This window comes from Aspergillus fumigatus, chromosome 5 (assembly GCF_000002655.1).
Source record: "Aspergillus fumigatus Af293 chromosome 5, whole genome shotgun sequence".
In the NCBI taxonomy this organism is placed as follows: domain Eukaryota; kingdom Fungi; phylum Ascomycota; class Eurotiomycetes; order Eurotiales; family Aspergillaceae; genus Aspergillus; species Aspergillus fumigatus.
This window is the reverse complement of record NC_007198.1, coordinates 1,154,673-1,178,838: the sequence shown is the minus strand read 5'-3', so window position 1 is coordinate 1,178,838 and position 24,166 is coordinate 1,154,673. Positions and strand designations below refer to the sequence as shown.

The 24,166-nt window shown below is 47.1% G+C and overlaps 8 protein-coding genes across 8 annotated transcripts; 5 read left to right on the top strand and 3 right to left on the bottom strand.

Annotated features, from left to right (window-relative positions):
- Window positions 1–24: 24 nt before the first annotated feature.
- On the bottom strand, window positions 25–2,694 carry AFUA_5G04360 (putative ER to Golgi transport protein (Sly41)). The gene is made up of 3 exons (XM_742814.2): window positions 2,339–2,694; window positions 1,816–2,257; window positions 25–1,762 (listed from the first exon to the last, which is right to left on the bottom strand). Exons 2-3 carry the CDS (start codon window positions 2,209–2,211, stop codon window positions 500–502), a joined length of 1,659 nt encoding a protein of 552 aa, XP_747907.1. The 5' UTR covers window positions 2,212–2,257; window positions 2,339–2,694; the 3' UTR covers window positions 25–499.
- A 513-nt stretch (window positions 2,695–3,207) lies between these two features.
- On the top strand, window positions 3,208–6,985 carry AFUA_5G04350 (alpha/beta hydrolase family protein). The gene is made up of 6 exons (XM_742815.2): window positions 3,208–3,498; window positions 3,584–4,224; window positions 4,282–4,729; window positions 4,924–5,049; window positions 5,099–5,182; window positions 5,232–6,985. Exons 1-6 carry the CDS (start codon window positions 3,267–3,269, stop codon window positions 6,557–6,559), a joined length of 2,859 nt encoding a protein of 952 aa, XP_747908.2. The 5' UTR covers window positions 3,208–3,266; the 3' UTR covers window positions 6,560–6,985.
- A 441-nt stretch (window positions 6,986–7,426) lies between these two features.
- Window positions 7,427–10,309, top strand: AFUA_5G04340 (Pumilio-family RNA binding repeat-containing protein; the record flags this gene model as incomplete). The annotated part of the gene is made up of 5 exons (XM_742816.2): window positions 7,427–7,643; window positions 7,701–8,840; window positions 8,898–9,524; window positions 9,672–9,951; window positions 10,008–10,309. The coding sequence occupies exons 2-5, from the start codon at window positions 7,701–7,703 to the stop codon at window positions 10,307–10,309; spliced, it is 2,349 nt and encodes a 782-aa protein (XP_747909.1). The 5' UTR covers window positions 7,427–7,643.
- An 822-nt stretch (window positions 10,310–11,131) lies between these two features.
- AFUA_5G04336 (DUF5572 domain-containing protein) lies at window positions 11,132–12,011 on the bottom strand (the record flags this gene model as incomplete). Its single annotated transcript, XM_001481448.2, has 2 exons — window positions 11,602–12,011; window positions 11,132–11,510 (listed from the first exon to the last, which is right to left on the bottom strand). Exons 1-2 carry the CDS (start codon window positions 11,862–11,864, stop codon window positions 11,132–11,134), a joined length of 642 nt encoding a protein of 213 aa, XP_001481498.2. The 5' UTR covers window positions 11,865–12,011.
- An 87-nt stretch (window positions 12,012–12,098) lies between these two features.
- Window positions 12,099–14,234, bottom strand: AFUA_5G04333 (TFIIH/NER complex subunit SSL1). Its single transcript, XM_001481447.2, has 3 exons — window positions 13,777–14,234; window positions 13,356–13,691; window positions 12,099–13,291 (listed from the first exon to the last, which is right to left on the bottom strand). Exons 1-3 carry the CDS (start codon window positions 14,004–14,006, stop codon window positions 12,487–12,489), a joined length of 1,371 nt encoding a protein of 456 aa, XP_001481497.1. The 5' UTR covers window positions 14,007–14,234; the 3' UTR covers window positions 12,099–12,486.
- A 93-nt stretch (window positions 14,235–14,327) lies between these two features.
- Window positions 14,328–18,647, top strand: AFUA_5G04330 (M1 family metallopeptidase). Its single transcript, XM_742817.2, has 13 exons — window positions 14,328–14,523; window positions 14,607–15,073; window positions 15,141–15,310; window positions 15,407–15,831; window positions 15,897–16,118; window positions 16,177–16,294; window positions 16,357–16,473; window positions 16,543–16,568; window positions 16,627–16,837; window positions 16,893–16,963; window positions 17,019–17,461; window positions 17,518–17,730; window positions 17,788–18,647. Exons 2-13 carry the CDS (start codon window positions 14,781–14,783, stop codon window positions 18,380–18,382), a joined length of 2,904 nt encoding a protein of 967 aa, XP_747910.1. The 5' UTR covers window positions 14,328–14,523; window positions 14,607–14,780; the 3' UTR covers window positions 18,383–18,647.
- A 385-nt stretch (window positions 18,648–19,032) lies between these two features.
- On the top strand, window positions 19,033–20,921 carry AFUA_5G04320 (Rab family GTPase YPT1). Its single transcript, XM_742818.3, has 5 exons — window positions 19,033–19,397; window positions 19,611–19,734; window positions 19,807–19,854; window positions 19,918–20,145; window positions 20,210–20,921. Exons 1-5 carry the CDS (start codon window positions 19,387–19,389, stop codon window positions 20,402–20,404), a joined length of 606 nt encoding a protein of 201 aa, XP_747911.2. The 5' UTR covers window positions 19,033–19,386; the 3' UTR covers window positions 20,405–20,921.
- A 368-nt stretch (window positions 20,922–21,289) lies between these two features.
- Window positions 21,290–24,062, top strand: pmp47 (putative peroxisomal membrane protein Pmp47). The gene is made up of 4 exons (XM_742819.3): window positions 21,290–21,440; window positions 21,500–22,460; window positions 22,519–23,252; window positions 23,309–24,062. Exons 2-4 carry the CDS (start codon window positions 22,336–22,338, stop codon window positions 23,422–23,424), a joined length of 975 nt encoding a protein of 324 aa, XP_747912.2. The 5' UTR covers window positions 21,290–21,440; window positions 21,500–22,335; the 3' UTR covers window positions 23,425–24,062.
- The last annotated feature ends 104 nt before the right edge of the window (window positions 24,063–24,166 follow it).

Sequence of the window (24,166 nt, the reverse complement as noted above, 5' to 3'; positions counted from 1 at the left end):
GTGTCCTCTCCTCTCAATTAACAAAACTCATTCACGGGCGTGATTTATTGTAGGAGTCGGGACTTCGACAATGCCCATCTCCTCTGCAACATGACCCAAGACCAGAGGCACTGAGCTGGAGCTGCTTAGGGTTTCCGCCGCCATAATGGGTGGCACTGCCTCATGATGGCATAGTTCCTTACCGACAGTTGCTACATATATTTATCCCAAATTTTAGCCAATAAAGTTTACAGTTATCAGTTGACACAATATCAACTTCCATTGCTTCTCTTATCAATATCGGTGCAAAATCGAGCGGTATCTCGTCTAAAGACCGCATCTGATACTGATCAAGAATTACATAGTCAAGTTTGGTTTATTTAATGTGAAAACAAGCGAACCACTTGAAAAATTAAGACCCCTGAATCGGCTTATGTGCAATCAAAACCTGCACATGGATGAAAAAGCAATGCTATCGTAACGCAAACATATCCATGATCTATAGTGTACATTCCGCATGCTACTGAGCGTCGCCTGGTTGCCAAGTTGACTCTTGTTTTGTACCAGGTGGTAGCCAAGTCCTGGACGTGCTACTTCCCCTCGGCCGAACATGATCGAATGCGTCGTCTTCTTTCTTCGAGTTCGCTGCCAAAACAGCAGAGTTGTCCATCGAGTGAGTTTCACCGGTTCTCGAAGGCGGAAAGGCATAGCCATTTGAATCCCAAGTTTTCTTTGTTTGAACACTTAAGGGAAGAATGGTTTCTTTGGTGCGAAAATGATCGGCGTTTGCTCTTCGGTCCGCCACATCGTCATGACTATTGCGATCATAGAGATACAGCCCAACGAAGGTGAGTGCGATACCGAAAGCTTGTAAACTAGTTGTGGAGCTGCCAAACCATACGATCGCAACGACGATGACGAAGACTCTCTTGACCAGAGAAGCAACGGAATATGACACTGGGGATATCATTGATAGCAGAACAAACGCCAGAATGTTTTGCGCAAAGTGTGAGATTCCATTGAATACGAATTCAATGAAGAGCGCACCGTGATCCAAAGAGTTGTCTTTCTCTGATAACGAGATGACACCATCTTGCATAAGATCTGAAATCAATCGATAACCTTCGCTGATGAACCAAATTGGCAACGTGAGGATGAAGGCGAGGCCCGAGCAATAACAGAGGAGATTTAGTTTATCCAACTTCTTTCGACCGCTTGCTTGAGGCTCCGACTCTGCGCGGGAAGCTTCGTTGAAGAGCTTTTTAGAAAAGATATTTTGAGAGACGAATACCAACGCCGCTAGTAATGCGCAAAGGATGCCAAAGAAATTTGTCGAAAACCCAGTAGAACAGGCGAGCATGACACCTAGGGTCAACGGAACAAGAGATAAATAAGTGGCTTTGGCATATCGAATGCGAAAGAACACTCGATATGCTAAAACGGTAAAAAGGGGCGAGAGACCCTTGATGGTGTGAACCAGTGATACTGGTATCTGAGAAGTAGCCATTGAGCTGAGTATGTGTCCAGCCAATTGAAAAATTGCCAAGGGCAAGGCTGTTACAATAACATCGCGAGACGGGTAGCGTATGCCATTCCTGAGAGCTGGAACACTGCTCTTCAGCCAGGGGAAGACCGCCGACAGATACGCCAACAATAGACACCATATTGAAACAAATGCAAACTGTACGATCGTGAGAGTAATCGGTTTGGGAAGAGCATTCAATATAGATTTGGACGATGTGTTCGTAGTAGCAGAGGTCGTATACCATATGAGGCAAAGTGCCTCGACAACAGTTAGTTTCAGAATAGAGAAAGACCGAGAGCGTATGAACTTACTATTAATCGATATGAGACCGGCGCTCGCAGCGCTTGAGCTAATTCGTGAGCATTGGCACTAACGCTGGCGTTGCGTGTTCTAATCGTGGCAATTGCTTCGCTAATGCTTTTTCTCGACTTGTGTTTCGGAGGTCGGATTGGTCCTTTGGTATAGTCTCGAGGCAGATAGCCTGCCTTTCGCGGTTGCCAATGATCACTTGGCTCATGTTTTGATGTGAGATTCGACTTAGGCTCCCCCGACTCTGTTGTCTTTTGGTAGAGGCCTTCGTCAAATGGTGGAAATTGATCTAACGGGCTCGTTACCGACTGAGAGTTGGGTGCTTTTGCTGGCGGTTCAATTTCTGGCTGTCGTACGGATGAGCGCCTTCCAATGCCGGTCACCGTGGTCGTAGTCATGTTTCACATTCGAATCCTGCGATTACTTGGGTAGGTATCTCAAGCACTGTGTAGTAGGCATATTTAAAATTTTAGTTATATGACTTCTCGAACAAAGAAAGGGACCATTGCGGCTGAAATACGATACCTTGTGACGATTGCTAATGGGTCAAGAAACAAATTGCAGCTCCTGGATCTATGTTGATTTGCTGTGGAAGAAATTTCCCTTCTTTAGGTCATTTATCAAAAGGACAAGCTCCATAGAATTGAAAGTGGGAAGACGCGTGGTTACAAGCCTCTTGGTTCTCAACGCCCAGAAGATGCTACCTATATCTACTCCAGGTAGATACCTCATTGGCGAGGTCGTTTGCGGCCTTCCCGCTGGGGTGACGAAGTCTCACGAATTCGGCAGAAGGTAGCGAATGAACATTGAGGATCAGGGCCACGCAACAAACCATATGCCAAGGAACCGGGGCGTCCTGCGGTTATTTTGATACCCTGTCATATTCCATGACCACTACCTACCTACTACCTATTTACTTGAAGGTACTGCCACAGAAGACAATTCAAACAGCACAAACAGCGCTAACACTAGGACTTTAATGACTTAGGATAGTTCCTTCTGTTGTTCCATTCAAAAACATCAAGATTCTTCATAAGGGTTGTAGTACTATCTACTTGTCTTTCCACCGAGTAGACTTAAATAGTTTATACAAACTGAATTGCCAATTTTTGCTGCTTCGGGTAGCCTTTTCTAACCCCTATCGACCGCTAGTAATATACACATGGTCATCCTCTAGTCATATTGCTGATCTCATGAGTATCACTTAATGACACCAACCAGTTTAAAAGGTGCTCTGATAGTTGGGGCCATTACATTTATTGCCTTAGATGATGTCCAGAGGGACATAAATGTAACCTTTGTCTTGGGTAATAATGCAAAGAAATATCACGTGACTGTAATTCCCTTGCCATAGGCTGTATTGATATCGAAAACGACGTTGTGTTCAGTCTTAGGGCAAGTACCATCGCAACCTTAAGCCTTTGAGATATCAACTCGAAGCCTGGTCTTCATAATGAAAATTTTTGGCGCCGAAACCGCTAGTACTCATAAATACCACCCTACGATAACACGTCGAAGTTGTCTAGCCACCCTTACTGTTATATGTCTTTATTCTGGAACCACTGTATGCAGCGGTTTTCTCGTAGGGAATGATTTACCTCAGCTCCTACTTGCGCAAAATCTCGCAAACATCTCATTTTCAGATGAATGGCAGCTACTTGGCCCTTTCCACTGTGGTACCAGAGGTTCGTGCCGCTTTAATGCGGCCTTAGCTGAGGGCCAGCCACAAACAAGTGGAAAGATAGGAGCTGATTTGACTGCAATTCCCAGAGGCTATCTGGGGTGCCGATCCCTTGGAATTTTATGGTGGTTTTCATAACCTTTCTTTTGATGCAAATGCAAGCTTCAACAGCGCTCTAGCAGTCAATGGGAGCGTCAAATGGAAAACTGCCCGAGCTCTCTCACACAACTTTGCTCCAGGGAAAACTAGAACGGAGCTCCATGTGAGCTTTCCAGAAATAGACTGGAAGTTCACGCAAGCTGTCTATGGATGGTCTGCTCTACAATATCAGGCCTGGGCGCGCGGATCATTGAATACTGGCCATTGGGCCCCTCAGTCTGTGGCAATATTCACAAGCGGGCTCCTTGAGATTGTGATTGATGGCAAGCGGCATTTCGGAGGAGACTTTTATAACTATGGCACAGTACCCATCATTATTGATTTAAGTACAGGTGACCATGCGGTTGAACTGCGGCTTGTTCGCGATGTTCGAGCTTCGGGCGCGATAGGAGAGCCCACGATCGTAGTGTCGCTTGCCGCGGAAATCCGTAACGAACCTCTTAGTGCCGATAATGAAAGTCTGCTGCTGCCAGACATGTGCCTTGGCAAGCTCGGTACACCTTGGGCATCAATTAACCTACACAATAACATCGCGGATCGGATCACGATTCTTGCTATCAGCTCAATTGGTGTCAGTGCTAATTCTCTGCCTCTTTGAAGATACGAAAGAAGAGTGACACGTCTGTAGGACTGCCGGCATAGTCTAGTGATGAATGAGCCACTAGACTTGCTTGGATATCAAACACGGCCTCTCGTGTTTCGGATCTACCTTGGTGATTCGTCCCAAAAGGAATTATCCGCCGAGATATTGTATAAAATACACCGGGGGAATGATGAGATAGTGCAATCTTTACCACTCCGTTTGAGACTCACTGAAAAATTAGTATCACAGGCCCAGAAGCTTACATACTATTATGCAGGCATAGTCTCCTATGCCATCCTGCGCCCTCCACCGGTGACATGTGCACCTGCTTTTCCCGAGGGAGATGGCGCCTTGCCTGTCATTGTTGGCCTGCATGGTGCAGGTGTCAAGGCAGACAGTGTACAAGTCCGTGAGATGTTGGATGCCGCATATGGTACTTGCGCGTGGATAATATCTCCCAGCGGGGTTACCCCTTGGAGCGGCGACGATTGGCGTGAGTTTGTCGTGTTTCCTATCTTGAGCACCCTATGTCGCCCTAGAACACCATGTTCCATATTGCATAGGTCCTCTGCCTTCCCAGCCTATGCATTCCATCCTCACAATCATATGAATACTCTTCTTTCTACGCATTAGGTGGCATGAAAGATGTTGCAATTACAAAGGAAGAGACTACCTGACTGGTTATAGATACCTGGGGTGCTGGAGACGTCGAAGCTGCTGTGGACGCAATTGCACGTTGGATTGACAGTACTGGCTGGGATAAGGTGCGCGTATCGCAAAAAGAATGGATAGTCGTCGGACATTCAAATGGAGGTATGACTTGTCAAATAACCAAATCTTCAGCTCGCTAAAACTCTTACAGGGCAAGGGGCGTGGTTTTTGGCCACCCATTATCCTGACAACGTAATCGCCGCGGCACCAGTGTCGGGCTACTCATCCATTGAGAGTATGTCGAGAACATCAGTTTCCATGGTTGAGAGTGCTAATACAGGTAGAATATGTACCTTACAACCTGTGGCAGGATTTCGAGCCTCTGCTCTCATTCGTGCTCTCGAGGTCAAGGTCAAGCTATAAACACGAGTTGCTGCTAAGCAACGTTGCGGGTATCCCGATATTACAACAGCACGGCTCGATTGATGACAATGTCCCTGTGTTTCATTCGCGCTTGATGCATGAATTACTTGGACAGACCCAGTGGCGATCACAATATGATGAATTGCAAGGCCAGAATCACTGGTTCGATGGCGTATTGACCACCCCATCCCTTCTGGCATTCTACAATCAAAGTGCCACCTTCCCTCGTCGACCCAGGCTTCCTTTGGCATTCACCATCACTGTTCCGTCCTCGGCAAATATTGCAAAGGGTGGGATTTATGTCGATCAATTGCGATCCCCTGACAGAAACGGAGTAGTGCAGGTCATTAGAGATGCGCGTAGCGGTATCTGGTACGTAAATACGACCAACATACATCGCTTCCACCTTTCACCAAGGGTCTTAAATTTCACAATGCCCTCTGCGCTAGTTTTGGACGGCAGAGATTGTTTTGAAATGGGTTACATCCGGCCTGAACGCATGTGGTTTCTGAGAGATTCTCGAGGAAGGTGGACCGTCTCAGAGAGAGAGGATTGGCGTCAATTGAATGAGCGGTATGGTCGTCAGCTCGGAACTGTGGATGCCATTCTGCGCACCAAAGGCCCCTTCAACATCAACATATGCTCAGCTGGGCTTGAGCACATAGCTGTGCAAATCAGTCGTAATTTTCTACAATATTTCGCTGCAGACTCCCAACTATCACGGCAATGCGGCTCCCTGATTTACCCCGACAACAATCAGAACCGTGTTGTCGATAGCGGGAATGTTGTCACACTCGCCCTGGGCAACGAACTACCTTCATCGAAGCTTAAATTATTTCCGATTCGCATACAGGGCCAAGGTCTCAGTCTCTTCCAGGGCTGTTGCTGGCCTCGGGCAGACACAGAAGCAAGCCCTCAGTCCAGCTTGAATCGAGAGTGTAATGAATATGAATTCCCCTTCGAGCGAGGCATGGGCGCCCTCTTCCTCCGCCCTTTGGAGAATGAGAGACTCGAGCTTGTTGTTTGGGGAGCAGACTTGTCTGGTCTCGAGCAAGCTGCACGCTTTGTACCTACCCTCACAGGTGTTGGGCAACCAGATTTTCTCATTCTTGGCGATAGTTGCCGTTGGCAGGGACATGCTGGAGCATACGCAGCTGGTTTTTTCGATAGATCTTGGCAGATATCGTCCGGGTCTTATATTCGCATAGATGCCAGCGTGAATGAGCAAAGATTAAGAAACGGTGCTTGATCAGCCTGCGATCCTGGCGATATCGAAGCAACTCAAGCATGCTTTATGAGGATGGACATGTCAATATCCGGAAAGGTAAGGCCTGATATCGAATCTGTTCTATCTTCAGTACTATTCAATGTCATAACACTGAATGTCTTCCCCCCTAATCTGAATGTGTTCTTAAACTATGATGTTCAGTTACATGTTCGGCTCAACACATCAGTTCATTTATCTATTCATACTAGGCTTAATTTCTCTTTCTTGTTGGGATTTGAACATGGCTCTAAATGTGGCGTTGTCACATTTGGATCCTTCTACTTCAAGTACACTATTGCAGCGCACTTCATTGCAAGAGCGATCCCTTCTCTTGATTCCCCTCCTTCCTATTCTTTGTTCTCCATTCTTCTTGCTCATTATCTGGTATCTTCTACCAGCGCTCCTTCCTCATCAAGGCGCTGTCTGGAGTGTAGTTTGCATCAGTCATCTTACTGGTCTAATGTTGAAAGAATCCATCCTTTCTCTCACGTAGAGACTCCCATCTGTCATCTTTCGTCCCTTGTTATTCACAAGACATCTTGTTTTTCGGCTAGATACTATCTTCTCGACAATTTGCTCTCTGGCAGTTTGCCTTTACATCTGGAACAATCATACATTGCCAGGTGTGTTTGCCTTTCTGAATACCTTTCCACAATTGCTTATTGTCTCCTTCGAAACTTCGTCTCAAAGACTGGCTGCGGCAGATTTCGAGCCAGCGAAGACATAACTTCGCCTAACAATTGAAGCCGGCAAGATGTCCATGCTCTCAACTGGGTCCCCTAGAGCGGATCGCCGACCACCGCGAACAGAAGCCCTTTCAGGCAATCAGATGGTTGAAGCGCAGTTTATACATCTTGGATGTGAAACATCGGTAGATTGAAGAACCCCTCGATCTGGAAAACACTTATATTTCTCCTTGACTCAACCATAGTCTAACTCATTTGAATGAGATTCACAGGGATGCAAGCAATCTAGCACTCCAAGCAGCACACCAGACCCTCTGGTGTCTTCCAAACTCGGAAATTTCCAGCCTACTGCTGTTGAAGTCGATGTTTCATCCAATAAGGTCAGAACTTCTCTGCCAGGTCCTTTCATACCCATTGTCTCACAAATCTAGAAGCAGATGCTGGAGCATTTGCCCACTGCTTACCCAAGCAGAAGTTCCGAGATTAAAAAGCTATTAGCCAAGCTTTCGCCCAAGCCTCAATCTTCTCCTTTCAAGCCTGTTGAGGATCGAGAGATACTCACGAAGCTGTCCGAACAACAAGCCTTGCTTGAGCAACAGAACCATCTCCTGGCAAGCACCAGTGCTTCGATTGAGGATCATGTTGATCGCGACAAGAATTCTGCAGTGAAGCCACTCACTTCGACATTGAAAGCATCGCATGCCACCGGGAACATAGATAATGCTTGTCTTGCGCCCACAAATACTGAAATGTCTGAAGTGCTCCGCCTCAAGAAGGAACTGCTCGCTGCGAACTCTAAGCTGGCCCTCCAGGAGCAAGAACTCGCACAAACACGGGTTATCAAACATACTCTGGATCAAGCTCTTGGGACACCTTCTGAAGCTGACTTCAGCGGGCGTGAAGTCACCGAGCATACAATAAGCCATTTGCAAAGTGTCTTCAACGCGCCCAGCTCAAACTTCACGCAGTCGCATGAAGGATGGAATACTCATGACGATTCACAATCAGACGTCTCTGAAGCACTATCCACAGGCACGTACAGCGGGGCTCGAGGATTCTGGTTCCCCCAGACGCAGCAGGTATTCGGCATGCACATGAATGCTCAAGCTGGCGAAAGGGCCTTCGGTGAACATGTGTCTCTCTCAAGCAATACCTTTGGTCCAGAAGCCAACAGGTTCTGGACCAACCCAACTGCAAGTATTAGCATGAATGGCTCTTTTCAACCACATCGAGTTCTTTCGGGTCCCTCCTTCGGGACCTGTAATTCCACTACGCAATACACTGAGGGTTCAGCTCGGTATAGCCCAAATAGTGCCCAGCGATGCTCAGTACCCCATGTCAATCGTGCCGGCCCTTGCTTTTCAGCCCAGAATCCTTCGTGGGAAGCGTCGTTCAATACTGCATCCCCAAGCAACCAGCTTCCGCGAGCCCCTACGACTCGACCGTGCAGCACGTATCAGCAGGTGGGTTTATACCCAATCCAACCTTACCAAAGACCTATCGGAACCTCGCTTTCGCTCACAGCAAATGAATTTACTTCTTCTGGCGCAAGTGCGGTGCCCTGGACGACATCTCCGGTGAGTTTCCACCAACAATCATCCACGCAATCTTGTCTCCTCTGCTAAAGCAGATAGGTCGGCGCAAACACTTTGCAGACCTATATTTCTCCTCTTGAACCACTAAACTACCGTCGGCTCCTCGATAAAAATGTGTCTTGCGACTGGAAATATATAGTGGACAAAATTATCTGCAACAACGACCAGCAAGCCTCCATCTTTCTGCAACAAAAGCTCAAAGTTGGAACAGCTGAACAAAAATATGATATCATTGAAGCAATCACACATCAGGCGTATCCGCTCATGGTCAATCGTTTTGGTAACTTTCTTGTTCAACGTTGCTTCGAACATGGAACTACAGAACAAGTCGTTGCCATAGCAAACGCCATCAAGGGCAACACGCTGAGCCTTAGCATGGATCCATTCGGATGTCATGTGGTTCAAAAGGCTTTTGACAGTGTCCCGGAAGAACACAAGGCTGTCATGGTTCATGAGCTTCTTTGCAGAATTCCAGAAACGGTTATTCATCGTTACGCATGTCATGTTTGGCAGAAGCTTTTCGAGCTGCGTTGGAGTGGGGAGCCTCCTCAGATTATGGCGAAAGTCAATGAAGCCCTACAAGGAATGTGGCATGAAGTTGCTTTGGGCGAAACCGGCAGTTTAGTAGTCCAGAACATTTTCGAGAACTGTGTAGAGGATGAGAAGGTGACAGTTGCCCCAGTCCCTCGCTCATAACGCTTGTTTTATCTTTCGTCCTTGCTGTGCGGATTTATATATATCTCGGCAGACTTGTGTCGACCGAGCACATCTCTTCTTGAAACCTGATGATGAACTGCGCTAACGCTTACGTAGCGTCCGGCTATTGAAGAAGTAATAGCAAAGATCGATGTGCTCGCCCATGGTCAATTCGGAAATTGGTGCATTCAACACATCTGTGAGCATGGTGCTCCTCAGGACAAGACACGAGCCATTGAACACGTTCTCCTTTGGTCAGTCGATTACAGTATGGATCAGTTTGCCTCTAAGATCGTTGAAAAATGTCTCAAGATAGGAGGCTCTGAATTTCTGGATCGCTACCTCTCTCGAGTCTGCACTGGCCGTACTGAGAGACCCAGAATGCCCTTGATCGATAGTGAGTTTCTTCAGACTGTTCAACCGTACACCACCGACTGACTTGATACTCGACAGTTGCTGGAGATCAATATGGGAACTATCTCATCCAGTGGATCTTGATGAATGCTGCACCTCATCAGCGTGAATTGGTCGCAAGCCACATTCGGTATTGCCTTGCCTCTCTGTACCTTTACCAATATAACGATGCTCATGCGATGATCATAGGAAGCACATGGTTTCTTTGCGAGGCTCCAAATTTGGTTCACGCGTGGCAATGCTTTGCTGCAACCCATCCCATACCACCCGTCCCGGACCCGGGGCGGGCATGCAGATCGGCCGTTTCAGCAATCTCAACGATGACCGGTATCATCTGGTAGGCCAACATGGAGGGAGATTCGGCCGCGGGAACCAGTGGAACCCAAACTACCCACCGTTTCGTTGACTGACCCTCAAGGAATTTCAACCAGGCACAGCGACACTGACGTTCGCATACTGCAAGGTATGAATATAGGAACGAGCAAATGTTATCGACATTCTTGTGGCAGACAAGCAATTCAGGATGAATTTCTTATGTTGTTTCTTGTGCCTGAAGGCTGGCAATATTCTGTGAGAGTTTCCAGATAACCGGTTGAACTCATCAAGAGATTGTGCATTTTCTTTGTGTTTCTGGTTTACTGTAAGTTGTTTCCCTTCTATTGTTGAGTGAGCAATCACATAATGGAAATATTAGTATCCCAGTGCATTGCAAAGTTATTAGCAGGTATGGGATAGTATGCTGGGACTTTGGCATGTCCCATGACATGTGTATATCCTGGGATCGTCTCCTGGAATGTGTGCGGTTCGACGTTGTCAAAGTCATTCTCTACATAGCCATATCATTCCATAAACGCGCAGTGAAAGATACAAAGTTAAGAGGCTTATTCCAAGAGAAGACCTTCTTCGCTGGCTCGATTTTCCCGCAAATCCCAAAAGCTTGGCATGATAGAATTGACAATTTATGTCTCGAAATCCACGCTTTGTGCGTTATTGTGGCTTAGCAGCTTCTCATCCGAGGACTTCTCTCAATGTTGGGGCCGAAAATTGCACCTTGACTGCAGTCCGCGTGGAGTCGTCAAGCAGAGACTTGACTGCTGGCTCTCCACCACGGGGACATGCCATGCATGTGTAGTTGATAGTGTGGCTGACATGGGCCGTTCTCGTCAATTCTCAACCGGTGACTCTAACCCTCGTGCAAATTCGTCCTCTACTTCCCAAGGTTTCCGTCGCCTCGGTTTCTCACTTGGAGTATCATGGCCCGTCAAAACTGTGTCAGGTATTTGCTGAATGCCGGGTATTTGCTGACCAGTCGTTATGAGTTCGACAATCCGAGCGAAGGATGATGGGTAAGCGGGCTCTTGAATCGAGGGCGATTGCTGATTCATATGAACTCCGCCAGGCGGTACTGCGGTCTCTGATGCGCTTGCTCTTTGAGAGTCATGATCGCGAATTTCAGCGTCAGGTGACGGCTCTGCCGTCGGAGTCGAGCCCAGCCAGGTCTTGTATCTCTTGAAATCGAGCGGTGGTGATAGCTGCTCTTTGCTATATTAATATCCAGCAAGTGTTAGCATAGGCACACCACATAGAACAATGCAAACTGTAAGCCTGACACCGCGCGTTATAAGGGCCATACCGCGAAAAATAGAAGCATTTTGCTTGTAGTACTAGGTCATCTTCGCAACCGATCTCAGCTTCAGTTGCCGGGCTGTTGGGATGACCGAGGATGATGGAGAGCCCTTTTGCAAATTCAACATCTGTAGTGAACGGATAGGAATTGAGCTTTCTGAAGAGATCAATTTCCGGTCCTTGCGTGTCTACGAATTGACTTCCCTGACTAGGGGTGTTTCCCGCCATTGTGTCTGGACGTGGGGTCGGAGTTTGTGGAAGAGTGTTCATTGCTCGTTACTGGTATGTTGGACCGTTGTTCTTGCAATATTTGAATGATTTGGGCGATATCATTCGGGTCCAGAAAATGAAAGACCTCGCTGTCAAGTCGATGCCAGAATTCTGGCTGGTGAGGTGATCCTCAAAAAACTTAAAAGGGCAAACTGCGTATACGTGGGGAGAAGCTTTCAGCCGAGGCATGAGTCGCTCTGACGTAAGATATTTTATCCAAGTTAACCAAATGAATCTCAGAAGAACGAAGACTTATAACTATTACTGGCGCGTTTGAGTTTTTGCATTCATAAGACTTTTGCTATTTGAACCACACCTCAGCAGACGACTATCAAGTTATAATTACTACTCTCTGTGCCTTAAAACGTTGAGGGTGAGCCTAAGACACAGATCACCCGCAAGCCCACCACCTCAACTTAGCAATCACGTACCAAGGGGCCTTTCTGAAGGAAGTTCCGAAACCAAGCCGACCTACGGAAGGACGGGAAAAGAAAAGGACTAAGACTGGGGCTGTGGGAGACATGCAAAAAGAGAAAAAGTGCGCCAGCCATGCAATCCAAACGAACCAAGACACGCAAAAGGATTTATCGCCCCTTAGGAAATGAAGGGGAAAAAAAATCACTTATGTTGAGGTGTCCATTTCCTCTGTGCCAGTCTGACCCCTAGGCCGGTCAGCAATGGCTAGCCCACTAATCCCGCTTTGGCAGCCTGGGCAATTGTGCACAATTTCATGAGCAAAGAGATCACAATCAATACAGAAGTGATTTTTGCAGACTGTACACTCATAGCGACTGCTGACACTCATCCCTTTTGCCTGGGACTCCGTAGCTTGCCACTGATCTTTAGGAGGTACCGTAGGGAAATATATGCCGCAGGCAAAGCATGTCAAACTCCGTGAGGCACGTTGCCATGGAACCTCAATCCAGTTCATGAGCGGAAACAGGTGATGATAAGATCGTGCAAGATGTGTTGAAAGTATAAGTGTAAGACCGCAAGAGGGGCATTCAGCAGGGAGCCCACAGACTTTGCTATTGCATCGTGAACATAAGTACCCTCCACAAGAGGGTTCAGAATGACACGCACACAGAGAGGGACACGTCTCCACAGTACGAGACGGAAACCCCATCATCAAAAGGGAGCTCGTGGCTTTTTTTTGGGAATATGTCACAGGGGGTGTCGTTACATCCATCATTAATTCACGGAAGTGTTGCTCGTTGAGCGCCACGCCATATGTGGTGTCGTCGCCTGCATTAGTCCTAGAGCAGAGTTCACGACAGATAGCCACCTGAGCGGCCAAACCAGCAATCCTGACACTGATCTTGTCATTTATCAACGTGGTGATCGTCTGATGTATATCGCCCGGATCAGAGGAAAGGATAGATCCGAAGATCACAAATACTTCTCGGGTTCCATGACTAGGAGTATGACTATCGACACCAGGTCAGTTTTACAACTAGGAATGTGTGCTGGCTCGGGTGTAAAAGGTCTCACAATAAAGCACCACGCGCCATTTCAAGCCCGTTCTGCAAGCTAGGAAGGCCCTTGGGGTCATGATCCCTCAGAGCTTGTATAGCACTGATGTGCTCCGTAGGGTTGCCACTCATATCACTGACCCGGATTGCAAGACCATCCCTCAAGCCAAGCACACCAAGCTGGGATATGGGATTCTGCTCAAAAAATTCCCGCACGAATTCTTGTGCATATCTCAGGGAAAGAAGGTATCGCGTCGGCCTTAGATCTTTCTCGGCCATAGACTGGGACAAATCCAAAATCAAGATGAGATGTCGGATTATACCACGTTGCAATGGAGTTGTATCTCTTAGAAGTCTATAAGGCGACAATGATTATGATGTTGCTCAGTGCAACGGTCCCTAAATGGTATATGGAGTTTTCCATTCTGAGTGAAGCTTACCTCTTCCTTTTCCCAGCTTCTAAAAGTCCTTCAACAGTAGAGCTGATTGTGCCATCAGCACCCTCAACCAAGGTCTCCCAAGTCCTCGAAACCTCCCATTCAGCACCCCCGCGCTGCCTTCTCCGTTTAGGACGGGATGCAGGCACCGTTTCCCGGGCATATCGGATACCGTTGACATCGTTCTCTTCGTCAGAAACTTCGCCAACGTACTCTTCGTCCGAATCAGCCATGGTCTCCTCGAAGAGTTGACTGGAGTAACTGTGTCGGTTTGTAAGTCTGTGATGATGATAGGGGCATTGGGTCAATCAAAGCGATCTACATGAGACTTAAAATTGACTAGTAATGCTCGTGCTTATGACAATGCATCAACTCATCAAGTCATAACAATAGCTTGGGCAATCCGTGATTTGCTTCGAGAAAGAGTGGGCCGAAAAGCTAAGAAGTACCTAGCTTCCTAGGGTATCCTACTCTACCTAAGGCTGGGTTCGGAGACAGGCCGGAGCTCCGCCCTAGCTCCGTATTGAAATTTTCGGCTCTATTTCTCCGAGGTGATGAGATCCACATGGAATGTTAAGGCACTTAGGCACAGAGTAGAGAGGTAGAGGAATTGTTCGAGAGACGCAAGACACTCTGTAATTACTATCGCCTTTCCCTTTCAGAATACTAGATCAGTCAATAGCTGATCAGGTACAGAGCCGTCAAGAGATGGATATGGGTGATTCTCAGAGGCATTGTTAGTCAAGTAAGGTACGATGATAGTATCAGTGTCAACCATACAAAGCTTGATCAGAAAGTGTCTACCTAAGGTACCTAGATAACAATAGTAGCAGAAATACTGTACTCGTACAATACGATGTCACTTTTCAAGGGTTTATCAGACCCATTGAGAGACTTTTCACCCTAGTTTCGTTCATCCTTATCCCTCCCCTTTCCATTTCTCGATAAGCAGATTGCAGAAGCTCTCCAAGTATCCCCGACAATAACCGTCGCCAGTTTTGTAACAGATGTGGGGGAGAAGGTGTTGCATCACGTCCACCACCAGATGTGCTGGCGTAATCCCTGAAGCAACCCGCTGTCATCATTTTGTTAGCTATCGACCCATCCGGCCAGTGCCTCTCCTCCGCCCCTCCTTCCCCTCTTCTGGTTCTTCTCGTGGGGTTTCTTCTTCTCGCTTTTATCTTCCTTGCACATTTCTACGTCACCTCATCAAACCTAATCTTTCAAAATCCTTCGTAAGGCACTGTTCATTTGACGTACGCGCGATGGCAATGGCGGATAGAGATACACTTCCTGACGCGTGAGTTTTTCGAACCTCTACCACCTGGCTTCTTGAGCATCGTGGGCATGTATTGACGAAGTAACAGGGTTAAACCAGTGCACTACCATGTGTCCTTATATGATCTCGAGCTTGGTGGTGCCTGGGGCTACAAGGGTACTGTTAAGATAGATTCCACAGTCACCCGGCCCACCAAGGAAGTTGTGCTCAATTGCAAGGAGATCGAGGTTCATAAAGCAGAAATTTTGGGAAAAGATGGTTCGTCCAAGAAGCAAGATCCATATTTGGATTAATGCGCTGCAAACGCGCTGCTGTAGAATCCACTGACGGCGATCGCCAAATTTCTTACTTTAGGTACGGAATCCGCGAAGGCGTCTAAAATCACGTATGACAAAAAGTCAGAGCGAGTGTCTTTTATTTTCTCTCAAGAAATATCGCCTTCAGACATTGTGCTATCTATTGGCTTCACCGGCACTATGAACAATGCCATGGCTGGTTTCTACCGCTCAAAGTACAAACCTGCCGTGCAGCCCACGGCTGATACACCCAAAGAAGGTGACTTCTACTACATGCTTAGTACTCAATTTGAGTCCTGTGACGCACGAAGAGCCTTCCCTTGCTTTGATGAACCAAATCTTAAGTCCACTTTCGACTTTGAGATTGAGGTTCCCAAAGGCCAAACTGCCTTGAGTAATATGCCGATCAAGTCAGAACGAGACGGTAGTAAGCCCGACCTCAAGTTTGTGTCCTTTGAAAGGACCCCAGTCATGAGCACCTATGTCAGTACAAATACCTTAGTCCTTATCTGCTAAGGAAAGTCTAACTAGTTGCAATCTCTGTTCAGCTTTTGGCATGGGCTGTTGGTGATTTTGAGTACGTTGAAGCTATGACTCAACGCAAATACAGCGGAAAGAGCATACCAGTCCGTGTCTACACTACGAAAGGGCTCAAAGAACAGGCACGCTTTGCCTTGGAATGTGCTCATCGCACCGTCGATTATTTCTCGGAAGTATTCGAAATTGAATATCCTTTGCCCAAGGCTGATCTTCTTGCCGTTCATGAGTTTGTAAGTGGTGCAACAATGCCTCCTGAAGGTCCTACTTCAACTGATTATATTGCCTCAGGCCATGGGTGCCATGGAGAATTGGGGTCTGGTCACATATCGTACGACCGCAGTTCTATTCGAAGAGGGAAAATCCGACACCCGCTACAAGAACCGCATAGCATACGTCGTCGCTCATGGTGCGTTTCTTAGTTTGAGGCATAATGATTGCGTGTGGCTATTTTCTAAGACTGAACCGCAGAATTGGCCCACCAGTGGTTTGGCAATCTTGTGACTATGGACTGGTGGAACGAGCTTTGGCTGAACGAAGGCTTTGCAACCTGGGTTGGCTGGTTGGCTGTTGATCATTTTTATCCCGGTAAGAGAGGATCCTTTGCTACTGTGTCGATATACACTGCGACTTCAATCAACTAATATAACGAACCAGAATGGAACGTTTGGTCTCAGTTTGTCGTACGCAATTCCCGAGGTAACGATGCCATTGTCCGTCTGTTGTTAACTGGTCGCATAGGCTGAAGGGGTGCAACAAGCGTTTCAGCTCGATTCCTTGCGCGCATCTCACCCCATTGAAGTCCCCGTAAGGAACGCTCTAGAAGTAGACCAGATTTTTGACCATATCAGCTATCTGAAGGGAAGCTCGGTAATTCGCATGCTGAGTGATCATCTTGGTCAAGAAACTTTCCTCCGTGGTGTGGCCGACTACTTGAAGAAGCATGCGTATGGTAAGTCAGGCTTGAGGGTCCGTCTGCAGAAGAAAGCTGCTGAGAACGATGTCAGGTAATGCTACTACAAATGATCTATGGTCTGCCCTCAGTCAAGCTTCCAACCAGGATGTTCATAAATTCATGGTGGGTCAGATCTTGCTCGCTTCGCCTTCTGGGGGGTTTCTAACTCTTTCAAAAGGATCCGTGGATCCGAAAGATTGGCTTTCCTGTTCTCACCGTGGCAGAAGAGCCAGGGCAAATCAGCATTCGCCAGAACAGGTTTCTTTCAACTGGGGACGCCAAGCCTGAAGAGGACGAGACGACATGGTGGATTCCGCTAGGCATCAAATCAGGACCCCGGCTGGCCGACGTAAATACACGCGCTCTTGTCTCGAAATCCGACACTATTGCGGGCGTCGGTCAAGATTCATTCTACAAAATCAACAAAGATCTGTCAGGCTTCTACCGCACGAATTATCCTGCCGACCGTCTAGCGAAGCTGGGCCAATCTTTGGACCTGTTAAGTACCGAAGATAAGATTGGCCTCATCGGTGATGCTGCTGCTCTCGCTGTATCCGGAGAGGGAACTAGTGCTGCATTATTAACTCTACTGGAAGGATTTAAGAGGGAGGAAAACTACTTGTCAGTGCCGAGCATATTTTAAGTTTTCGAACTGCTACTCATTATATTTATTCCAGGGTTTGGTCACAGATTTCGTCTTCTGTCGCAAATCTGCGCTCTGTCTTTTCGCAGAATGACTCAGTAGCTGCGGGATTGAAGAAATTCACACTCGCATTGGCATCTCCCGCCGCCGAAAAGATAGGCTGGGAATTCAAGGCCGACGAAGATTATCTCACTGTGCAGCTTCGTAAGCTTCTAATCGGCATGGCTGGGTTTGCGGGTCATGAAAGGTGGGTTCCGATATTGCCAGTTTGTGGGGAAAGGAAGCTCAGCTCACTGTTTTCTAGCATCGTTACTGAAGCGAAACAGCGTTTCGATCTTTGGGCTTCAGGCAAGGACAAGAGCGCAGTGCACACGAACCTGCGCTCGGCAATCTTTGGTATCACGATAGCTGAAGGTGGACGCGACAAATATGATTCCGTCAAGGAAGAGTATATCAAGACCGACTCGGTCGATGGCAAGGAGATTTGCCTCGCCGCGCTTGGGCGTGTCACAGATGCTGATCTCGTCTACGACTATCTGGACTTTGTTTTCTCTGACAAAGTGGCAATCCAGGATGTGCACAATGGTGCAGTGGCTTTGGCTGCTAACTCTAAAGTCCGCCATCTTCTGTGGGAGTACATGAAGAGAAATTGGGATGCCGTTGAAGCCCGACTTTCGGCGAACAACGTCGTCTTCGAGCGCTTTGTGCGAATGGGTCTGTCGAAATTCGCAGACCATAACATTGGGGCGGATATCGCTTCCTTCTTCAAGGACAAGGATACAAGTCCCTATGACCGCGCCTTGGTGATCGTTGCTGATTCCATACGAACAAATGCAAACTACAAAGAAAGGGACGAAAGGCTGGTTTTGGAGTGGCTTCAGTCTCATGGTTATGCTTGATTGCTGTAAACAAGCTGCTAAGAGACTTGGTTGGAAGTTTATATTGCAATGCAATATTTGTGTCCCAGATTTTTCGATCATATTGGGATGTTTCTCATTTATTACAAGCAACAAATGCTGAGATGTGCTTGACCATGTCAGTGGCTTACATGTGCCTATTTTATGAAGGAAAGCTTCAAAGACTCTGGCAAAGTAAAAGTATCTACTTCTCAAAAGACAAAATCCGCGCAGTCTCAGATAACCACTGGTAATGACTCTCGCCTTCTAACTACCTTCGAAGTCAGTAATGATGATACACAACGGCAAGTATACTAACACCAGTTTCCTGGTCACGAGGAGACATCTACAGATGTGGAGAGCAGGCCGCTGAACCAAAGTCCTTGCTTTAAAGGCCCTGTCAATTTATCTTGCATCATGGCAAATGCTCAGATTCAAGCACTCTACAAATACCAAGGGATACTGTGTAATAAAAAAGATCGAGGGAGTGCTGGAAAATATGGGGTGTCAGCTGAATGGACACAGCTGACCACTAGGTGTCATTCATCATTGCCATGCTCGTGCTCATCTTTAACATTCTTCTATTTTAACTCACTGGGAATATTGATTGTACTTGATCTGGTTTTCCATAGCCATTTTGTCTACGTTGGGGTGTTCCAACGCTAGACTAGATTGGGCCAATTTGTGGGTCTGAGGCGGTTGAACATGAAACGGTCACAGACGGTACGGTCAGATGAAAAACATGGGAACTTGCATGCTGTGCTCGCCTGCTCTCCTGCACTCCCTACTGCCTACTACCTTACTACTAACAACGTAACTGCCATCTCAGAACGCCGCTTCAGTCCATCTAAGTGCCTAGACAATCCGAGGCCACACTTGCATCAATAACTAGCCACCTAAATTTGCTATAGCCGTCTCATCTCATTCTGCTTTCCCCAACATTCCATACTCACTTCTCGCCTCCTCCAAAGCGACCTTGTTCTCGTTGACAGCTACTACCGCTCATCATGAATCCTGAGTGGTAAGTTTCCCCCTTCTACCTAAAGTACAGAAGGTTTAGAACTGGCGCTCTGCGCGCAACGAGAATATGTCTTTCTCCTTTATCCCTCTTGTTATGTTGACTGACTGCTGGATCCATAGAGTGCCTGATATCTCCATCTCCCCTGTCTAGTCGTTCATTATCTCCGCAAAAATAAAAAGACAACTCCAACTCACTTGGATCTGTGGATAGATACGACTATCTCTTCAAACTCCTTCTCATCGGAGACTCTGGCGTCGGAAAGTCTTGCTTGTTGCTTCGATTCGCCGATGATACGTATACAGAGAGTTATATCTCCACCATCGGGGTCGATTTTGTATGTACCCGTCGCAAAGGCATACCGTTGAGCATACAGGCACCTTCGCAGTACTGATTAATGATGCTCCAGAAAATCAGAACTATCGAACTCGATGGGAAGACGGTGAAGCTTCAGATTGTAAGGATAAAGCACCAAAAATGGGCTCTTCACCGCCTGTCATAGCTGACAGATAATATATAGTGGGACACAGCAGGTCAAGAACGTTTCCGGACCATCACATCGTCTTATTATCGTGGCGCCCATGGCATCTGTGTTGTTTACGACGTGACTGACATGGACTCTTTCAACAACGTGAAGCAGTGGCTTCAGGAAATCGATCGCTACGCAACAGAAGGGGTCAACAAGCTGCTCGTTGGTAACAAGAGCGATATGGAAGACAAGAAAGTCGTGGAGTACACCGTAGCCAAGGTTCGCGTCCAACCATGCCTCAGTCCGTTTAGCTTTCTCATCCTAACATGATTTGTGATTTTAGGAATTCGCCGATAGTCTTGGAATTCCTTTCCTTGAAACCTCAGCCAAGAATGCTTCCAATGTTGAGCAGGCTTTCTTGACCATGGCTCGGCAGATCAAGGAGCGCATGGGAACTGCCACTGTTAACAACAAGCCGACTGTGCAGGTCGGTCAGGGTCAGGGTGTTCAATCTGGATCCGCAGGCGGTTGCTGCTAAGGGAGTCATGGTATACACATGCTGTTCTATGTTCAAGTGTGTTGCAACTTCTGAGCGACAGAAAGGGTATTCTAGCCCGGCTCCCGGTGGTGGATTGCCTTTATACCGGGAATCGTTCAGAGGTCTTCTGGGTTTCCTCATCCGGTTTCCTTCTCCTTTAGTTTGAGATGACTGTTTGGAACTGCTTCAAGATTCTTCCATGCCTTTAGACTGTCCCGCAAATGTTTTCCTGCACGCTATCTCCGCCGGTGTTCTTAACTTATCAATGCTCGCTGTGCGCCGTTTATGATTTCTCCCCTGGTTTCTCCTTATCCTCCCCTTTCTGCGGCGGCTCTTCTTTTATTCTCCCCTTTTTCTGAGGTCAGACTCGTTAATGTTTGTCGACTTAATTGTAAAGAAAATCAATCCGCCTTTGGGGAGATAAATTGTCAGACGATATATCTTAAAGCATTACGTTACATCTATCATGCTTTGACTGGGTTTTGTATTTTACGACTGGAGCAGAAGTCTGCCTGCAGCATCTTTCGCGTAATTAAACTAGGCTAGAGGGGTCGAGAAGGCAGATTGGAGATGAGCAGACCAGAGCCTGTGATTGCCGGAGATCAAAGAGACAAGTAGACAATACAGTCATCGCAGAACTTGTCAAACATAGATGACTCTCAGGAATAATGATAAACGAATAATCTTACTTTGAAATAACATTGGGGGACACTCTCAACCAGACAGCCCTGTCATCAATTTAGGTGAGTAAGGTATAAGGTAGGCACGACAAGAGTTTGAATCCAATGGTATTTACCGCTAGCCTGATTAGGCAACTCTTTAGTATTCCATTTTCTCCACAGATTCGAATTTCTCGATACCTCTCAATAATCAATATTATGGCACCTCGCAAAGATCTATCTCCGCAGATGCGATCGCGTCTATATGAGCTTCATAGTATTACATGAAGTTATCCTAGAATCTTACAGAATATTATGAAGGTGCCTAACCAGGCTAGCGGTAAATACGCTAGATTCGAACTTTTTGTCGTGCCACAGTACGCCACCCTTACTTGGAGCATAGGTACCTACCCATGACTGATTTAAATAATACCAGTACCTTGTGAGGTAAATTTGGGTACATCATAATAATTTGGATTAAAACATAAAATGCCGTCACATGCAAATGAGGGAAATCTTGGGGCCGCTTGGAGACATAGAACGTTTCTAATAGCTTAGCATAACACAACATGAGCAACCATATGAGGTTATTGAGTTAACTAGCCTGCTGTGGACCTCGGCCTCTTGCTAACATCTCGCCTTATCCATATTGAAGACTGAAAGATGACCCTCAACTCGTGATTTCATATCCTAAGCTGGAGATATCCTGTAGCAGTGACTCACTCCGTGTTCGTGTATGGATAGGACCTTTAAGGACTGGTCCAAATAAACCCCAAGACAAATGCCAGTCGCTGCTGATCTCCAGAAAGGACAAACTGCTCCAAGCATAGAATGAAATTTTGTGCGACCACCATGAGCGCATATCGTAACTTCGGACAACGGAAGGGGGCCAACACAAAAGCCGAGGCTCAGTTGAAATTCGGTAAACGTCATGAACGTTATCGTCATGATTTCTCCATCTTGAGCCGAATCATTCTCGCGCGTCCTACCTCTCCATGAGTCTGCTCATCAATATTACTCCCGGCTAACCCCCATTCTATCGTTCTTTCGTTCTTTACCCTTATCACAGAGCATCCTGTCATCCATCTCAGTACACCCATCTTGCGTATCGATCTCAATCCGCTCCTTCAGTATTCCTTGGGGTGGTTAGCATCGAACTATAACCCTGGTTGCTCGTCAGATATCCGTACTTGGACTGAACGCTCTTTTGTACACAGTTACCCTTCGATTTCTCAACCAGGACACCTCTTACAGGCTTGAGTTGTGTTCGCCATGTCCCAATCAAGAATTCAGGAGCAGAAAAGGGCTGTTGCAGCGTCAGCTGCTGCCCAGCAAAGTGACAACATAGCGCATGCATTAGCTGGCGCTGGCGGTGGCATTCTTTCAATGGTCTTGACGTGCGCAAACTTGAATCCCCCTTTATTGGAGCACGGGTTGACGATCATTTGCTGTTAGCTATCCTCTCATCACCTTATCTACAAGAGCACAGGTGGAATCGAAACGTGCCCAGTCTACAACCATGGACGCCGTCCGCCGCATTGTCCAGCGTGAAGGTTTCAGTGGATTGTACTCCGGACTTGAATCAGCACTGTTCGGCATAAGCGTTACTAATTTCGTATACTATTATTGGTTCGAATGGACTCGTGCGGCCTTCGAGAAAGCAGCCGTGAAAGCTGGTCGTGCATCCAAGAAACTTACCACGGCTGAGTCGATGATCGCTGGGGCTATCGCCGGAAGTGCAACAGTCCTGATCACCAATCCCATTTGGGTCGTGAACACAAGAATGACAGCTCGCAAGTCGGATGCGGAGGATCAGGCATTGCCTGGAGCGCCGGAGAAGAAGGCACGGGCTTCGACTATTGGCACCTTAATGGATCTGATTCGACGGGAAGGGCCTACGGCCCTTTTTGCCGGAGTGCTCCCAGCGCTCGTCCTAGTGATCAACCCTATACTGCAGTATACTATCTTTGAACAGTTGAAGAATATCGTGGAGCGGCGTAGACGCATGACGCCTAAGGATGCGTTCTATCTGGGTGCTTTGGGCAAGATTCTGGCCACCACGATCACGTATCCTTACATCACGGTCAAGAGCCAGATGCACGTTGCAAGCAAAGATGGTCCCAAGGAGAGTTTGAACGGAAGCTTGAAAAGAATTATCAGTGAGGAAGGGTACACAGGTCTGTACAAAGGTGAGCTGAATATGCGTATGCCGCGCAGACAATGCAAACTAAGCTGACGATTACAGGAATTGTTCCAAAAGTTACGCAGAGTGCGATTACCGCGGCTTTCCTGTTTGCTTTCAAGGATGTTTTGTATGATATGATGGTAACGGCTCGGAAGAGATCTCGACTATCTAAATAGACGGCATCTTCCTTCCCGAGCGGACGTCTTTGTCCACCCAAGCTGCGAGTCAGGCATTACAGACTATAACTGTCGAGTCGAGCTCTGACAATTGTCCTATAATTCCTTCTCTTAGCACATTGTCTACAATTTTGCCCCAATCTGGCTCGAGCTCAGCTCACATCCAGGCTATTTGAAAGCTGAATATTCCACATGGTTGACCGATCCCGCGTCATCTATTATCGCTCTGATGAGCACAAGGCTGAAAGCTGATTTGACACTTCGGAATACGGCCCTCTTCGGCTGCTCCCTATTTTGTGATTCAACAATTTCTGTGTTTTTATGTACATAACTGGAATGTAAATCAGTCTCTTTGGCGATGTTCACATTTCCTCCCCGGGGCGGGCCATGGTACAGTAGGATTTCTGGACCGAGCTGAGAAAAGGAGTGATAGAGAAATGAGGTTAGTTATATAGCCGCATAGACGTATAAGCACGCTGGTTGATGAAGTCGACAGGGTTTATTTCTGTCCAAAATGTGCCCAGCCTTGGTTTACAACCAGTTGTGACTTTCCAAGGCTCAGTCCACAATCTTCACACTGACGGTCATGATTACCTTCACCACCTTCATGGTTACAAGTCACATGCTCTGATTCATTCTGGTCCGGAATTGATTATTATTATTCCATGTTCTATTTATGAAGTAAACATGCTGACCGCCTGCTATATCTTGCTTTAAAGTGTTGTATTAGTGCCGGCGAAAA

Excerpts from the sequence above, each read along its gene's own strand:
- AFUA_5G04360 (XM_742814.2), bottom strand. The coding sequence starts at position 2,211 with ATGACTACGACCACGGTGACCGGCATTGGAAGGCGCTCATCCGTACGA. Across the intron at positions 1,763-1,815 it reads CGGTCTCATATCGATTAATA|GCACTTTGCCTCATATGGTA; the intron begins GTAAGTTCATAC and ends ACTGTTGTCGAG.
- AFUA_5G04350 (XM_742815.2), top strand. The coding sequence starts at position 3,267 with ATGAAAATTTTTGGCGCCGAAACCGCTAGTACTCATAAATACCACCCT. Across the intron at positions 3,499-3,583 it reads TTTCCACTGTGGTACCAGAG|AGGCTATCTGGGGTGCCGAT; the intron begins GTTCGTGCCGCT and ends TGCAATTCCCAG. Across the intron at positions 5,050-5,098 it reads CGTCGGACATTCAAATGGAG|GGCAAGGGGCGTGGTTTTTG; the intron begins GTATGACTTGTC and ends AAACTCTTACAG.
- AFUA_5G04333 (XM_001481447.2), bottom strand. The coding sequence starts at position 14,006 with ATGGCTGATTCGGACGAAGAGTACGTTGGCGAAGTTTCTGACGAAGAG. Across the intron at positions 13,692-13,776 it reads GAAGCTGGGAAAAGGAAGAG|ACTTCTAAGAGATACAACTC; the intron begins GTAAGCTTCACT and ends GTCGCCTTATAG. Across the intron at positions 13,292-13,355 it reads ATGGCGCGTGGTGCTTTATT|TCATACTCCTAGTCATGGAA; the intron begins GTGAGACCTTTT and ends TGGTGTCGATAG.
- AFUA_5G04330 (XM_742817.2), top strand. The coding sequence starts at position 14,781 with ATGTGGGGGAGAAGGTGTTGCATCACGTCCACCACCAGATGTGCTGGC. Across the intron at positions 16,569-16,626 it reads ACGTTTGGTCTCAGTTTGTC|GCTGAAGGGGTGCAACAAGC; the intron begins GTACGCAATTCC and ends CTGGTCGCATAG. Across the intron at positions 17,731-17,787 it reads GGGTTTGCGGGTCATGAAAG|CATCGTTACTGAAGCGAAAC; the intron begins GTGGGTTCCGAT and ends ACTGTTTTCTAG.
- AFUA_5G04320 (XM_742818.3), top strand. Across the intron at positions 19,855-19,917 it reads AGACGGTGAAGCTTCAGATT|TGGGACACAGCAGGTCAAGA; the intron begins GTAAGGATAAAG and ends GATAATATATAG. Across the intron at positions 20,146-20,209 it reads TGGAGTACACCGTAGCCAAG|GAATTCGCCGATAGTCTTGG; the intron begins GTTCGCGTCCAA and ends TTGTGATTTTAG.
- pmp47 (XM_742819.3), top strand. The coding sequence starts at position 22,336 with ATGTCCCAATCAAGAATTCAGGAGCAGAAAAGGGCTGTTGCAGCGTCA. Across the intron at positions 22,461-22,518 it reads ATTCTTTCAATGGTCTTGAC|CTATCCTCTCATCACCTTAT; the intron begins GTGCGCAAACTT and ends ATTTGCTGTTAG. Across the intron at positions 23,253-23,308 it reads GTACACAGGTCTGTACAAAG|GAATTGTTCCAAAAGTTACG; the intron begins GTGAGCTGAATA and ends TGACGATTACAG.